General features: G+C 41.8%; 1 protein-coding gene across 1 annotated transcript; it reads left to right on the top strand.

The window, feature by feature from the left end:
* Positions 1-4434: 4434 nt before the first annotated feature.
* PERP (p53 apoptosis effector related to PMP22) lies at positions 4435-17575 on the top strand. The gene is made up of 3 exons (XM_003404003.3): positions 4435-4709; positions 14377-14517; positions 16948-17575. The coding sequence occupies exons 1-3, from the start codon at positions 4496-4498 to the stop codon at positions 17172-17174; spliced, it is 582 nt and encodes a 193-aa protein (XP_003404051.1). The 5' UTR covers positions 4435-4495; the 3' UTR covers positions 17175-17575.
* Positions 17576-17917: the final 342 nt, after the last annotated feature.

Below are 17917 nucleotides of genomic sequence, written 5' to 3'. Positions count from 1 at the left end.
CTTATCTGTTAGGAGATGATAATAATACATACCTTAGGAAGTGAAAAACAGAGGGATAAATTTTAAACATTGCTAGTTGTAGTTTCCATTTCCTTTATATTAAATTAGGGTTGGTTTGACCTCAAGGCTGACTATATGAATCCATCCAGCAGCACTGTGGATGAAAGGCCTCATAACCTGCTCCTATAAAGATTACAACCAAGAAAACTCTGTGGAGCAGTTCTACTCTTTAACTCTGTACACCGTGAGTCAGGATAGACTGGAAGGCAATGGGGTTTTTAATTTAATTTTATTTTTATATTAATGAAAAAAGTGAGGGGTTCAGAAGACATCTTTGGAAGTGTAAGAAAGATGTGACCCTCTTTGGATGTGAGCAGTGATTAGCCCAAAGGCACCATGGTGCCTGACATTGACAACGGTTCTCCCCAGTCTCCTGCTCTGCTGCCATTCCACCCTCCCTGCCACACAAGCAGAGTCATGGAGGTCGGATTTTAGGTGCTGGTTACATGCTGGTGTATGGTTTTAATCAGAGAAATCTCGATAGTAAATAAAGAAATTATATTAAAAAAAAAACCCGTTGCTGTCATAGCAACCCTATAGGACAGAGTAGAACTGCCCAATATGGAGGGCCTGGTGGATCTGAACTGCCAACCTTTAGGTTAGCAGCCGTAGCTCATAACCACTATGCTGCCTGGGTTTCCAGAGTATGTATAGCAGGGCGTTTCAAGAAGGTTTCAAGATCTATCCTGAAGTACAATGCTGTCAGTGATAGGATAATATCCATGTGGCTACAAGGAAGACCACTTAATATGACTATTATTCAAATTTACACACCAACCACTAGGGCCAAAGATGAAGAAATAGAAGACTTTTATCAGCTGCTGCAGTCTGAAATTGATTGAACATGCAATCAAGATGCATTGATAATTACTGGCGATTGGAATGCAAAAGTTAGAAACAAAGAAGAATGATCAGTAGTTGGAAAATATGGCCTTGGTGATAGAAACAATGCCGGAGATCGAATGATAGAACTTTGCAAGACCAACGACTTCTTCATTGCAAATACCTTCTTTCACCAACATAAATGGCGACTATACACATTTTTTTTTTTTTTTTTATACACATGGACCTTGCCAGATGGAACACACAGAAATCAAATTGACTACATCTGTGGAAAGAGATGATGGAAAAGCTCAAAATCATCAGTCAGAACAAGGCCAGGGGCCGACTGTGGAACAGACCATCAATTGCTCATATGTAAGTTAAAGCTGAAACTGAAGAAAATCAGAGCGAGTCCACGAGAGCCAAAATATGACCTTGAGTATATCTCACCTGAATTTAGAGACCATCTCAAGAATAGTTTTGATGCATTGAACACTAGTGACTGAAGACCAGACGAGTTGTGGAATGACATCAAGGACATCATACATGAAGAAAGCAAGCAGTCACTGAAAAGACAGGAAAGAAAGAAAAGACCAAGATGGATGTCAGAGGAGACTCTGAAACTTGCTCTTGAGTGTCAAGCAGCTAAAGCAAAAGGAAGAATTGATGAAGTAAAAGAACTGAACAGAAGATTTCAAAGGGCCTCTCGAGAAGACAAAGTAAAATATTATAATGACATGCGCAAAGACCTGGAGCTAGAAAACTAAAAGAGAAGAACACATTCAGTATATCTCAAGCTGAAAGAACTGAAGAAAAAATTCAAGCCTCGAGTTGCAGTAGTGAAGGATTCCATGGGGAAAATATTAAATGATGCAGGAAGCATCAAAAGAAGATGGAATGAATACACAGAGTCATTATACCAAAAAGAATTAGTCAATATTCAACCATTTCAAGAGGTGGCATATGATCAGGAACTGATGGTACTGAAGGAAGAAGTCCAAGCTGCTCTGAAGGCATTGGCAAAAAACAAGGCTCCAGGAAATGATGGAATATCAACTGAGATGTTTCAACAAACAGATGCAGCCCTGGAGATGCTCACTCATCTGTGCCAAGAAATATGGAAGACAGCTTCTTGGCCAACTGACTGGAAGAGATCCATATTTATGCCTATTCCCAAGAAAGGTGATCCAACCGAATGTGGAAATTATAGAACAATATCATTAACATCACACGCAAGCAAAATTTTGCTGAAAATCATTCAAAAATGGCTGCAGCAGTATATCGACAGGGAACTGTCAGAAATTCAGGCCAGTTTCAGAAGAGGACGTGGAACCAGGGATATCATTGCTGATGTCAGATGGATCCTGGCTGAAAGCAGAGAATACCAGAAGGATATGTACCTGTGTTTTATTGACTATGCAAAGGCATTTGACTGTGTGGATCATAACAAACTATGGATAACATTGCAAAGAATGGGAATTCCAAAACACTGAATTGTGCTCATGAGGGACCTTTACATAGATCAAGAGGCAGTTGTTCGGACAGAACAAGGGGATGCTGATTGGTTTAAAGTCAGGAAAGGTGTGTGTCAGGGTTGTATTCTTTCACCATATTTAATCTGTATGCTGAACAAATAATACGAGAAGTTGGACTATATGAAGAAGAATGGGGTATCAGGATTGGAGGAAGACTCGTTAACAACCTGCGTTATGCAGATGACACAACCTTGCTTGCTGAAAGCGAACAGAACTTGAAGCACTTACTAATGAAGATCAAAGACCACAGCCTTTGGTATGGACTGCACCTCAACATAAAGAAAACAAAAATCCTCACAACTGGACCAATAAGCAACATCATGGTAAACGGAGAGAAGATTGAGGTTGTCAAGGATTTCATTTTACTTGGATCCACAATCAACAACCATGGAAGCAGCAGTCAAGAAATCAAAAGATGCATTGCATTGGGTAAATCTGCTGCAAAGGACCTCTTTAAAGTATTGAAGAGCAAAGATGTCACCGTGAAGACTAAGGTGCGCCTGACCCAAGCTATGGTATTTTCAATCACATCATATGCATGTGAAAGCTGGACAATGAATAAGGAAGACTGAAGAAGAGCTGACACCTTTGAATTGTGGTCTTGGTGAAGAATATTGAATATACCATGGACTGCCCAAAGAACGAACAAATCTGTCTTGGAAGAAGTGCAGCCAGAATGCTCCTCAGAGGCAAGGATGGCGAGACTGCATCTTACATACTTTGGACATGTTGTCAGGAGGGATCAGGCCCTGGAGAAGGACATCATGCTTGGCAGAGTACAGGGTCAGCGGAAAAGAGGAAGATCCTCAACGAGGTGGATTGACACAGTGGCTGCAACAATGAGCTGAAGCATAACAATGATTGTAAGGATGGCTCAGGACCAGGCAGTGTTTCATTCTGTTGTACATAGGGTCACTATGAGTCAGAACCAACTCCAGGGCACCTAACAACAGCAACAACATAGCAGGGTGTAACTGGTGGAGATCTGTGATAGGGACTGGACTGCAGCAGATAACATGAAGTTATCCGGGGAAGCCAGAGAAATCGCTTCCAAGATTGGCATGAGTACTTGGTACATTAAATGTGTTCATTTACCAAATGTTCACCCAGCTCCTCTTATGACCCAGACACTGTGCTAGACAAGGAGGATACACAAATAAAACATAGCCTCTGCTGTCAAAGAGCTCGCAATCACATGGGAAAGGCAGGAAGGAAAACAGATAAGAGTATGAAGTGAACAATGGTGCAAGGTACAAAGGTGGAGTCCAGGAGGAAGTGACCGCCTCTGCCTGGGCGGGCCAGGAACGAATTTCTGGGTTTGGACATACGCATTCAAAGATTCAGAGTCCAGCATTTATCCACAGGCACAATTTGGACAACCATCTCCAAGTGCTTGATGCTCAAATATATATTGTTGAAAAGCAGACCACTATCCGCCATGTAGGAAGAAAGGCCTGGCGATCTACTTCCAGAAAATCAGCCAATAAAAACCCTATGGATCACAGCGTCGGATAGGGGGACCGCTGACCGGCAGCTACCAATAACAACATCCGATCTGTGAGGTCAAATATTTAGCTACAGGTGAAAATGTGAACAAGTGTACACACTGAGAAGAAAAACATTTGTTGGGAGAAAGTCATGTAAGAGGGAAATGAAGCTATTGAGAATGCAAGACCCTCGTTCCCTCCTTCCCGGGCGCGCTCGATGGCAGCCCGGGACCCCCAGTGCGGTGGCCCTCTAGCCCCCGCACGAGCTTCGGGCTTCCGCCTCGGCGCCAGCTCAGGGACAGGTTAAGGTCACCCACCCCGGGTGTAATCTGAACCCGGACTGTTTTACCAACCGGCCCCGCCTCTGCCAGCGCGCTCCCGGCCGGCAGGGCAGGTCCGGGCGGGCGCGCTCTGAGTCACCGGAATCTAGGTGGGGCCCGGGGACCGCGCCCTGGCGCCCGGCCCCGAGCGTCCTCGTAGGAGCCACCTCCCTGCGCGCTCGTCCCTTTTGTCCGGGTGCTCGCGCTCGGCGGCCACTCTCTGCCGGCGCCTGTCCCCCGCGCTCCTCTCCTCCGCGTCGCCACCGTCGAGATGCTGCGCTGCGGCCTGGCCTGCGAGCGCTGCAGGTGGATCCTGCCCCTGCTCCTGCTCTGCGCCATCGTCTTCGACATCATCGCGCTGGCCGGCCGCGGCTGGCTGCAGTCGAGCAACCACGAAGAGACGTCGTCGCTGTGGTGGAAATGCAACAGCGAGGGCGGCGGCACAGGGTCCTTCGAGCAAGGCTGCCAAAGCCTCATGGACTTCGGTGAGTGCCCGCGCGCCGCCGGGAAGCCTGGGCCCGAGACGCGTGGGAGCCGCCCGCTGTTCAGGGACGTGACAGGACCCGGCTTAATTAATGGGTGCTTAAAAAAAAAAAAAAAAAAGTGTGTTTAAAGCAGCCCCAGTTTTGAGTGGCTCAATCCAGGCTCAAAATTGGAAGACAATGGCCCTAGTTCAAACTATGTATTTTCGTATGGTTTGTCAGTCAAATGCAAAAGATAGCAGCCACTGAAAAGGTTTAGATGAGGAAGTATAATAAACAAAATAAGTTTTTTGGAAAACTTGCTGAAATTTCTTCCCGTTCCCTTTTCTCCTTCTCCTCTGGTTGTTCTTATGATTAAAATATCATTATAAATAGGTCCCTCCCCTAATATCGGTGTTTTCCTTTTAACGTGAATCAAGTGAAAGAAACCCTTCTTCCATTAAAAAAGCCCATTCCGTTAAAGTGTTAGCAGTTACGATTTCAATAGATACTTTAGTATTTCACAGCTCAGGCTAGTTCCTGTAAGTACTTGTTTTATGGGGTGCCCTTTTGGTTTATGTATGGCATGGCTGTTTAGAAAAAAAAAAATTTTTTTTTTTAATCTGATGTGAAATATAGAAAACAAGCACATCTTCCACCTTATTCGAGCTAAACACTGTAGACTAATTTAAGATATTGCAGATGGATATTCTATTTTTCCAGCATGACTTATTAATAGACATGAGTGAGAGGAGCCTGTTCATGTCTGCAAAGGCATTTTTTTCTTTCACGTAGGATATCTCTCCCTGCTTGGCGGTTGATATGGAGACAAGCTTGTGTTTTACTGTGATTAGCAATGTGTCTGGGGTGGGAAGAGGGTTTAGGTGTGAATATAATCAAAATCTTGAAGGCCAAAGATTACTGAATCGGGCTTTACCAACTAGATTTAATAGGATTAAACAAAGAAAGAAGGAACGCTGGCGGTGAAAGTGGCTAAGCTCTGGACTGCCATCCTAAGGGCTGGCGGTTCAAACCCGCCTAGCGGCTCCTGGGGAGAAAGACCTGGCAATTTGCTTCTATAAGGATTACAGAACCCTATGGGACAGTTAAGCTCTGTCACATGGGGTCGCTATGAGTCAGAATCAGCAAAAAACAGAAGGCTGCCCTGCTGTCTTCCATTCGCTGCTATGATCGTTAACTTGATTCTTTCCCATAAGCCCACCCAGAGCTTCCAATCAAACCGTGTTTGTTTGGGGATCTGGAGCCCTGTACCAGGGTCTTGGGCTCTATCTTATCTACTGTGGAATTGTTTGGAAGTGCCTATGATGCACTTTCACCCAAAAGGAGGCCTGGTGCTCATTGGACAGGTAATAAAATGCAAAGACTTCTGGGAGTCTTGCTTTCCTGAAAGTTTGTGTTTCTCCTCTCCTCTCCTCTTGAAACACACAAAAACTTGCTGCCTGCTAGGGTTTGTGTTATTCCAGGTCTTTTAGGTGTTCGAAGGGAATGGATTTCTTTGAAATGATAAAACTGTAACTTCTAGTTAAAATGCTCTCAAGCTGTGTCTCTCTTAGGGGACTTAACAGGTCTGTTTGTGTGTTTTGAAGGCTAACACACACCAGAGGATACTCACTAATCTTCTCCACGTAAAGTAAGAAGGTTAGCCCGCTGACGGGTGAGCTAGTGATCAGCACTATTGCTGGGACATGATTTGCCCTGAGGGCTCTTGCCATGACTACAGCCCTCTTGTGAAACACCCACAGTGCAGTTTTTATTGCCTTGACTTGCAGGGTGAGCTCACCTTTCTAGGGTGTGGTTGTTCCAACCTCAGGCTGACTCCAGTGCTTTGTATATGGAAGGGAGTAAGCAGGTTTTGTTCCTTAGTTTGCTAAATTATTTAATTAGATAAAGTCTAAAGCCTTTCCCCTTTTAATTGTAAGGAAAACATTGATCCAGGGTACCATTTATGTTTCGAGTTGATATAAAATGTGATTTTCGGAAAAGCTTAGTTTGATTATCTGGTCAAGTAAGTCTTGAAAAATCTATTACTACCTTTGTGATGCAGCAAGATGGATTTTCACAAACCAGTGGTGGCTTTAACATCTCAATTTAGTTATTCCTATTGACTTTTACAAAGTTAACATGGTGCTGCCAATAATGTGTTAGAAGAAGCTCTCGCTTAAGGCCTAGAATCATTCATGAGTCTAGGATTTGCTCTGGCATGAGGTGCCCATGGGGAGAAGACAATAGATATGAAGCCACCAGGAGAGGCAGACCTCTGACCTGTGTAATCAAAGTTGAGTTCAAGTGCTCACTACACTTCTGCAACATTCCCTGTCCTTGGTCTCTGTTTCCAGTTTTCGGAAGGAATATATCAGGAGGATATTTTAAGCATTAGCTCATGCAGATTTCAAATCCCAGGCAAGCTCCATCTTGTCGGGGTGGAGAATGGAGGTGAGTTTGAACCACTCCTTGTGCACCTGGAAAGAAAGTGGAAAGTCAAGTTGGTGTGGCCTGGTTGAAGAGCGCATGACTTGAATCTGAACTCAGGAGTGCAGTCTCACTTTTACCAGAGACACCCTTTGAATACTGCCAAATGCAATGAATGTTTTTTACATTAAATCGGCTTGGACACGTCAAAGAAAGTCAAAGATTCAGAGTAGTGTATGTAATATTTTCAAGTCATTTAACCCTATGGTTCTTAAGTGTCCAGGAAATGAGAAAAATAAGTATGTAGTCGAGAGGTGTACATTAGGCTAAGTTCAATTTAAAGGACTTCATTCTGAGATTATGCTTGTTTGGCTTTTTTGGGCGGGGAGGGGTAAAGTATTAAAATGTTCTCATTTTATGAAATTAGGCATTAGTAGATAAATTACTTTTACTTCGTGTGTGTTAATATCCTTATATAGCAAAATAAAAACTTAGCCATTCTTTATTGATTTTCATAATTAAGAGAAACATTGATCTATCAGTTATAGAGCCCAGAAACCAATGATCTAGCCCAGTCCACTCCACATTTGCTGAATCTAATGGTGACCTCCCCAGATGGCCTCAGTCCCTTTTTATTGATCTAACTTGTCGTCTCCCTGTAAGCAGATACAGACTGATGAACTACTAGAATTAGAAGGAATTAGAATGCCTTTCTTTCTCATTAACACCCATGACTGAGGTTCTTCCCTTTATTCGACAACTTAATTCTATTCCCTGGATGATGCTATTTGTTTAAAAGTACTTGTCTTCTACTGACTGAGCTGAAGTGGCTTTCCTATAAATTCTCCTTTCCAGTCTCTTCCTTCCATCTGACAAACTTTCAAATATTTGAGGGTACAACCCAAGTTCATTGCTAGTTATCTTGTCTTTAGGGTAAAATTCTCTGTTTTCCTATCTTCTTGTGTAAGGAGGTTTCCCCACTTACTGATTAAATATAATGCTTTAAAAGAAGACAGTAAAGAGATAAAGTCACATGGTTTGGTAAAAACATGCTGAATTTTATATGTGAAAAATGTTGAAGGCTAATGTGTTACCTGTATTTTTAAACACACATGCACACACACACAGACACACACAGACACACACACACACACTGGTAAATAGTTACCAGCTGGCTCAGTTTCAGGGGAAAATGTCAGAGCTTGTAAAGAATCTCACACCAGCTGTGGAATGCTCTCATGTTTGACCCTGCCATTCCTTGGTAAAGCCATCTCCTTTACTGCCTTCCAAAATTTCGGCAAAGTAGATCCTTCCTATGTAGATATTTTTGGGGCCTGATGTGTGTGGACCTCTAGATTTTTGCTACTCAAAGTGTCACAGAGCAGCATCATATGGGAGCTTCTTGCACTGACGCAGATCCAGCCTCCAACTACTGAATCTGCATTTTGACAAGATCCCCAGGTGATTCATAAGCACTTTTGAAAAGCATTGGTCTGTATTACTGCCTGTTGAATATGCGACAGTCTTTTTGAATATATGGTACACTCATGCATGTATTTATTTATATAGATAGGATCTTTTAAAATTTTTTGAATTATTCTCTTATCATCTGCCTGTTTATGACATAAATAACCCTATGAAGATGTCTGATAAAATCTTGGATTCATTAAGTGGGGCCTTCAGTATCTTTAAGATGAATTCCTCGATCTGGAAAGGGCCAGATTGGTATCTGCAGTGCATGAGTAAGGGATTAGACCCTAGACTGTTTTGGTCTGTAAAGCCTAATGTGAAACTATCAAAGACTGTAGGAAACCCATTAAAAGGAGAAGTACTAACTCTGGGGGAAAATTAGTGATAGCTTCCAAAAATATTATAATAGTATTAAAAATATTAGTGATTATCTACCTTAAAAATAAAAGTTTGTTTTTTTCTCTTTTCACAAGCTTTAGTAGATTTATTTATTTCTAGCTTGACATTTATTTAGTTTCACTTTTTTTGCTCTTTTCTTATCAGCTGACTTTATTGGTCTTTAGTTACATGTGCCTTGGAACATTGTGTTTTCACGTGTAACCTTTGGAAAAGAAGATAGAGCATTCGTTCTCACAGGGGGAAAAAAAAACAAAAAACAAAACTTAAACACACTTCCTAGGAGAAACTCAGAATTTCATTAGTGACCGTTGAATGCTTTTCATGTTCGTGGTCTAATGTTGAATCTTTTCAAGGGATAGCAAAGTTTGATAAGTCGTTCATTTAAATGGATCTTTAATAAATCTTATTTAAAAGTGGATTTATAGTACTTTTGATTTCTTTGGTAATATGAATTTCTCCAAGTGGTAGTCAAGCAGATAAACTGAGGACATAATAGATTACATGCACAGAATTCCAAATTGATCTTTCTATAAAAAAAGAAAAGTATTCTTACACAGAAACACAGCATCTATTTACCTGGGTGCTTTCATGGTCTCAATAAAAATGTACTCTCCTTCAGACCACACACACACACTTAGGAAATAAAATTTGGTGTATGAAATAATAATGAAGGACAGCTTGTCTTCGGCAGAGATAAAGGACAGGCTGCCTTCGAAGAAGAACCGAGGGCCACGTGTTGAATCATAAAAGAAGTAGCTTTAGGACAAGTTTTAAAAATTGATGTTTTTCCATTCTGCATCCCACTTTGAAGAGTGGTGTCTGGTGTCTTAAACGCTAGCAAGCAGCCATCTAAGATTCATGAATTGGTCTCAACCCACCTGGATCAAAGGAGAATGAAGAACACCAAGCACACAAGGTGATTACGAGCCCAAGAGACAGAAACAGTCACGTGAACCAGAGACTACATCATCCTGAGACCAGAAGAACTAGATGGTGCCCAACTACAACTGATGACTGCCCTGATAGGGAACACAACAGAGAACCCCTGAGGGAGCAGGAGAGCAGTGGGATGCAGACCCCAAATTCTCATAAGACCAGACTTAATGGTCTGACCGAGACTAGAAGGACCCTGGTGGTCATGGCCGCCAGACCTTCTGTTGGCCCAGAACAGGAACCATTCCAGAAGGCGACTCTTCAGACATGGATTAGACTGGACAATGGGTTGGAGAGGGATGCTGGTGAGGAATGAGCTTCTTGGATCAGGTGGACACTTGAGACTATGTTGGCATCTCCTGCCTGGAGGGGAGATGAGAGGGTGGAGGGGGTTAGAAATGGACGTGAAAAGAGAGAGTGGAGGGAGAGAGTAGGCTGTCTTATTAGGGGGAAAGTAATTGGGAGTGTGTAGCAGGGTGTATATGGGTTTTTGTGTGAGAGACTGACTTGATTTGTAAACTTTCACTTAAAGTACAATAAAAATTATTTAAAAAATTGATGTTTTTCATTAAAGTTGGTAAACATGTAATTTAGACCATTACGTAATGTAAAAATATGAATATTTCCCAAAAGTGTTGGGCAAATTGTAGATGTTAGGTTCATTCTAGAAGTTAAGGAAGACCAAAGGTGTTCAGGGTACAGGCTTATCTTAACTTTTCGGAATGTGTATCGTAGAGAATAGCCATGTTCTGCCTGACCAGCTCTCTCCTCTTCAGACAGAATATCAGGCTGGGAGGACCCTGCTCAGACCTGGTATGGTACACCTCATCATTTTAAAACAAAATAGTCAGTGACATGAGAAGGTGTGTTGCCTTGCTTGCAGAAGATCTGTCCTGTCAAGCCGTCAGAATCTCTAAGGCCACGCCAAGGTTCCTGTCTTAAAGGAGAGTTAAGTGATTTATTGCGGGTGTTTCTGAGCTGCAAGGAACAGGTTTTACACGTTGGACTTCCCAGGCAGCCTTTCTCAAGACACAATGTCGCTTAGTTTTCCTTTTTAAATTGCTTTAGACTCAGCATTTTAAATAAGCAAGATATCACTCACTGACTTGATTTGACATAGATTATGAAAAGTTTTTAAAAGAGTCTGTCTTTATGTTTATGTCCAACTGTTGTCTTTAGGTTAGATGAGCTGGCTTACTATTTCTTTTATATAATTCACTTCAAGTATCTGAAACTAAGCCTAAATTATACCTCAGCTATGATGTTAGAGGGAGTGGTAATAGCAGTAATCTGTTTGTGTTCATCTTCCTCAGAGAAACAGATCAAATTATTGATACGACTTTTACAACATTATACGTGATTTATTTAGCTGTACTTTTCAAACCTTCATCTGTGACTGTAAAAGTTTGGTTATTGAAAGATGTTCCTCGATAGGATGTTTTTGCTGTTTTTATTGGAAACTCATATTTGAATCTGCAGTTTATCTTGATTATGTTCACATTCCCCTGGCATACACATACAGGCTGTATTGCTTTTTGTTGCAGGGTTTCATGCTGGCAAACTCAATTTAAGTTTTTGCTTATTTGAATTTGATGATTGAATTCATAACAGTTGCCATAAAAAATGTCTAGAAATGCGACTGTTCTGGCAGTGAGTCACACGCGGAAAGTTACGTGCTCCTTTTCGGCAGTACTAAATCAATTTTATAAGGAGATTAATCATTTATTTTAGTTATTCTCAAACTTTAGTATGGACGTAAGAAATACCAGTCAAATGCAGACTCCTGGGCACTGCCTCTTGAGATCTGCTTCAGTAGGTCTGGAGGGAGGCCCAGGAAGCTGTATTTTCAACTAACAACTGATGACTCTTATGTAGTAGTCTATGGTCTATACTTTGTGAAAGCCAAATGCCAAACCCATTGCCGTCGAGTCGATGCTGACTCATAGTGACCCTATAGGACAGAGTAGGACTGTCCTGTAGAGTTTCCAAGGAGCATCTGGTGGATTCAAACTGCTGACCTTTTGGTTAGCAGCCATAGCTCTTAACCACGACACCACCAGGGCTGCCAGACTCTGCGAAGTTCCAGTTAACTATGTTCTTTCCAAAGCATGGTCCCTCTTCTCTTGAGAGCTATCTTACTTGAAGGACAAGGCAGAAGTGAGAAAAGAGACTTACTAAATTCACATTTTGGTTTTATTCATTTCTACTTTAAAATACACTGTTCTACTTTACCTTGCCTCTAAAGTCTCTCATTGATCTGACAGGAAGAGCAAGACCATTTGGAGGAGAGGAATCAAATATCTAAATGTAAAACCGGGACCAATTGTGTACCATTTCTGCCCCATCCCTGACCAGTACGATCGAGGGGCAATTTGTGTGAAAACATGGGATTTCTGAGACACAGCAGTATTCCTTCTCCTTAATAACCTATTATGCCAAGGTCCCTCATGAATTCAGAGAAAGATCTGGAGGGAGTGTGGCTGCTGGACAAGGGAACAGGAGGAGCTTAGCTCAGGTCTGATACAAAAATTCAATGGAGGGGCGAGGGACAATCTTTACATGACGGTGCAGAACCTCATGAGTGTAGAATAAAAAGGAAAACTTGAGGTGCAGGAATATATGGGGAACTTTTTGAGCTGAGGGCTGGAGAATTAATAGCATGGTTACTATTCACACAGGATCTTTCCTCCTCACAATAATCTCAAAATGAGACATTTTTAACCTTGGTTAACAGATGAGGAGACTGACACGTGGTTAGTAGGTGGCAGAAACTTGTAAAAACCAAACCCATTGCTCTCAAGTCGATTCTGACTCATAGCGACCCTATAGGACAGAGTAGAACTGCCCCATAGGGTTTCAAAGGAATGCCTGGTGGATTCGAACTGCCAACCTTTTGATTAGCAGCTGTAGCTCTTAACCACTATGCCACCAGGGTGAGGAGACTGACACGTGGTTAGTAGGTGACAGAGGCAGGATATAAATTGAGGTCCAGCTGACTGCAAAGCCTGTGGTCTTTCTGATATCCCATGTCTTTGTTTTACTTTGATCTAGAATTAAAAGCTACAACAGCAATAAAAACCCATTGCCATTGAGTCAGTTCTGACTTACGACGACCCTATGTGTTTCAGAGTAGAACTGCACCCCATTGGGTTTTCAATGGCTGCAATCATAAAGAAGTAGGTTGCCAGGCTTTTTGCAGCTACATTGAGTGGAGTCAAGTTGCCCACCCTTCAGTTAGTAGCTGAGCGCAAAGCACTCAGGGACCTGACCTAGAATTAACTGGGAATAAATATTGTCAGCTGTGCTGTGTTACAGGCGTAGAGGTAAAAACAGGGCAGAGGTGCGCCTGACTTTTCTTTATAAACACAGTGGAGTGATAGGTTAAGATCACTTAACTTATTCCATATTTTGAATTCAGACAGGCTGGAGATGAAATTGTCTAACCCACTTTCTAGCTGTGGGACTTTGGGCAAGTTATTTGAGCTCTCCAAATTATAGTATGTCCTGATTTTTTAAAATAGTGATGATAATAATACATAGCTTAAAAGATTCCTGTGAGGATTAAATGAGTTAATGCATGTGAAGTTCTTAGCACAGTGCTTGGCACAGAGAAGCTAATTCCTAAATGGTAGTTACTGGCTCTGGGAAGAAGGCTGTTTGAAGAGATTTTAAAAATCAGTGCAGACTGAACAATAGGATTTATTAACTGAAATTGCTAGTGTGTGTATCACATATTTCCCTTCCACAGGCTGGAGGTGGCCTTCTAAAACTTCAAACCTAGGATTCAATTTTGGCTCATTCTGTTTCTTTTTAGGACTAATATCAGCAACTAAGAAGTCTTGTGCAGTAGATTGTGAATACTTCAGGAGTTAAAACGCAAAAATTTAGAATGCTTGTTTGCTATAAAATTTGCTCTTTTATAACACTACGTCTACTTCTTTACCATTAAATTGTTTTACCTAACAGCTCTGCCTCGTTGTAAATATATGTTTTCAAGAACTGTTTTTGCATGATACCAAGTGTTAATACGAACCCAAGATCCTTTTAAACTGATTTTGAACTATTTTCTGAAGAAAGTGTGATTTCGATTGTTCAATCCAAAATCATGTTGTTTACTAAAGTAGTGTTGTATTATGGAACTTGGGTGAACCTTTTAAATATACCTGTTTTATGTGGCAAATGTATTAAATGAGAAACCTTCATTTAAGAGAGAGACATTTGCCCCAAAAACGAAGGGGTAAAAGCATTACTGAGTATTCGTAAATTAATGTCCCACATATGAATTGCCTATTCTCCCCCTACAATATGGAGATGTCTAAGCGTTCTCAAAAGAAAAATTGTCCCTTCACCCTAATATAATTAGTAGAAAGAAGAAGGAAAAAAAAAAGCTATTGATACTTTGACACGTGATTTTTCCATTTGACTTCTGTTCGTAATTACTGTTCCTTCTCCCTTGTAGCGTGGGGAAGAGCTGCAGCTGCCATGCTCTTCTGTGGCTTCATCATCCTTGTCATCTGCTTCGTCCTCTCCTTCTTTGCCCTCTGTGGACCCCAAATGCTTGTCTTCCTGAGAGTGATTGGCGGCCTCCTTGCCTTGGCTGGTAAGACTGTGTGTTAGGATTCTTCACTCATACCTCTTGGGTAGCCCCATATCCAGGGTCACCCACCCTGAGGGTCTGGGGTGTGTCATCCTGGAGCATAGTGCTCTCCAGAGTGTGGTCCCCAGTGCTGGCCTCCAGTGAGGGATCCAGGCTTGGGATGTGCCCTTGCCCAGCCTCCTCACTTTTCCCTGAACAACACCATGCTGAGGAGACTGGAATGTCCCTGAATCTTTCCCTCGTTGGAAGGAGTTTTGTGATCTTTATGATATGGTAGGGGCGGGAAAGGATTTGGTAGACGGATGGATGGAGGAGGAACCAGATCTGGAATTATACCATCCACCAGGATAGAACCAGTGCCAGGAGATGATGATCTAGACATAGGCCGTATGAAGAAATTTAGTTATGCAGGTGGCTGGGACTCCAATCCAGTTGGCTCATAGCGAACATTTATTGATGGACTACTAGAACTAAGAGAATCTAGGAACGAGAATTATTTGAAATTTTAGGTGGGCAACTAGAACTGGAGAAGCCTGGCAAAGGGGCAGGGTCCCAGCCGCAGCGCTGGATTCAGATAGAAAATGAGATTTCTCAAAGAGGGAAAAAGAGAAGGTGCTAACAAGGGTAAAGCTAAGCTAGGGCACCAGGTCGTTCCTCAGGATAGGAATTTAGGCTCAAGGGACCAAAGCAGAAGTCCAGCTTCAGACCTGGGGCACAAAGACAAAGTGGGAAGCTGGTCTTGGGAATCAATCAGAAGCCCTGTGACTAGAAGGGGTCCATAAGATTCAGCATGTCCACTTCGTGCTGAATTCCCCAAGTTTTTTTAGAAAAGTAAAGTTTCCAAAGCCCAGGGCCAGACAAGTGGGGCTCAGGAGACCCTGGCTGAAAGAGGTGGCCCCAGAGAAGCAGGCCAGTGCAGGCACAGCCCTAGCTTTCTTTGTGGCACATTTTGAAATTTCTCTTGATTACAGATAAGTTTACGCCAGTGTTCCCCATGTTTCAGAGTTGGCTTTTTGAATAAGATTTAAAAACCAGAAATGACTTGGAATCACAAAAGGTATAAAGAACCTCGCTGAATCCCATTTCCTTTTCTAGTTGGCTTTTGTAGTTCAAATTTATAATTTGAAGAAACACATTTACTATGTCTTCATTGCATATGTCTGAGAAGACTACATGGAAGCCTGTTTGAATCACCATTAGAAATAATTCACTGAGACATTAATGGTAAAATCCTTGTAAAACTCTTTTGTCCATTGCTCCCTTTGAGCATTAAGCCATTACGATCTGGTAAGTGTCATCTCGAGCTGACAGGGTAGCAGTAGTTATGGTTGTGAAGAAAACGAGTTCCAGTGATCTTCATCATTTTTATAGCTTAAGGGTCCTGTTTAACCCTGTGTTCTCATTTTATGGTTTCATTCTTAAACCCTCCATTAAAAAGTTTGACAGGTAAAATATGAAACATATATACCTGAACCAAACCAAATGTGTTGTCAAGTCGATTCCGACTCATAGTGACCTAGAGGACAGAGTAGAACTGCCCCATAGAGTTTTCAAGGAGTAGCTGGTGGATTCAAAGTACTGACCTTTTGGTTAGCAGCCACAGTTCTTAACTACTGTGCCACCAGGGCAAAGAATAAAATGTCTAGGAATCTTCCTGCATCTTAATGGTAATAATGTTGAATATGGTCTACTTGAATACGTTATTTTTCATAGCAACTGTTATTTTTAATTATACATATATGTTTTACTGGGTTAAAATCAGAAAAATTGAGCAGTGATACGGCTTCGATTTTGCAGAAATAGATCAAAACCATTCATCCACCCATAAAAATCCATGGCCGTCGAGTCAATTCTGACTCATAGACCCTACAGGACAGAAAAGAACGGTCTCATAGGGTTTCCAAGGCTGTAATCTCTATGGAAGCAGACTGCCACATCTTTCTCCCCCGGGGCAGCTGGTGGGTTTGAACCGCAGACCTTTCAGTTAACAGATGTGCACTTAATGACTGTGCCACCAGGTCCCCTTCATTCGTTCATAGTATTTAATTGATCTTTGTTGGCTCATGATTAACAGGATTCCCTTAACTCTTTCATTAGCATTGCTTAGGTGGGTTTAAAGGAACCTTGATGATACAATGGTTAAGCACTAGGCTGCTAACCAAAAGATTGGTGCTTCAAACCCACCAGCAATTCCAAGGGAGAGAAAACCTGGTGATCTACTGCTATAAAATTACAGCCTAGGAAACCCTGTGGGGCAATTCTACGCTGTCCTATAGGTTTGCTATGAGTTGGAACCAACTCGATGGCACACTACAATAACAAATGGATTTAATGCCTATTAAAGGCAAAAACAGTTGTGGAAGAGGGAATTAATCTGTTACCATGCATTCACTCATTCATACATTGATACTTTGGGATTTTTTTCCCCTTTAGCTGTGTTCCAGATCATCTCCCTGGTAATTTACCCAGTGAAGTACACCCAGGAATTCAGGCTTCACGACAATCACGATATCACCTACATCTATAACTGGGCCTATGGCTTTGGCTGGGCAGCCACAATCATCCTCATTGGCTGTGCCTTCTTCTTCTGCTGCCTCCCCAACTACGAAGATGACCTTCTGGGCAATGCTAAGCCCAGATACTTCTACACCTCTGCCTAACGTGGGGAACGAGAGCAGAAGAGAATCGCTGTGGCTGAGGTGGATTCCAGAGAAAGAAACTGTTTTCCCCAGATGATTTTGAACCTATGTTTGGCGGTGATGTCATAGTGTTCATATTATGAAACTAGTCAAAAATGTTAACATAAATTGAGAGAAAATGTTTCCTAAATGGTGTTATAGTTTTATATTCATCTTTTATATGTGTCTTGTGGAGTTAAACGAGACTTCTTTCTTTAAACTAATTACCTATCATATACCAATATTGAAGGAGTCCTGGTGGCACAGTGATTAAAGCGATTGACTGCTAACCGAAAGGCCGGTGGTTTGAAACCACCAGCGGCTCCATGGGAGAAAGATGTGGCAGTCTGCTTCCATAGAGATTTACAGCCTTGGAAACCCTATGAGGTCACTATGAGTTGGAATCGACTCGATGGCAGTGGGTTTTTATACCAATATCGCCTATGTGTATTCATAACATTTATATTGTATTTGTAAAAGAATTTGAATATGAAACTTACCATTTTGTACAGTAAAAAGAAGAAGGCTTCCAGGTTTTCAATAACCTGATTAAGTTACTGTTTTCCCCAGACCGAATGGACTGGGCTTCTTAAGGGCTAAGGAGAAGAGAGAGATATTGGATAAAATTGTCAGTGACCAAACATTCTAAAAGAAATGCAAAAAATAAGTATTTTTCCAGCCTTCAGCTATTTAAAAAAGCAGAATAGTTTCCTAAATGCATATCA

The sequence above is a fragment of the Loxodonta africana genome, chromosome 1, assembly GCF_030014295.1.
Source record: "Loxodonta africana isolate mLoxAfr1 chromosome 1, mLoxAfr1.hap2, whole genome shotgun sequence".
Taxonomy (NCBI): Eukaryota; Metazoa; Chordata; class Mammalia; order Proboscidea; family Elephantidae; genus Loxodonta; species Loxodonta africana.
Note: the sequence above shows the minus strand (reverse complement) of the source record. Positions and strands in the feature narration are given on the sequence as shown.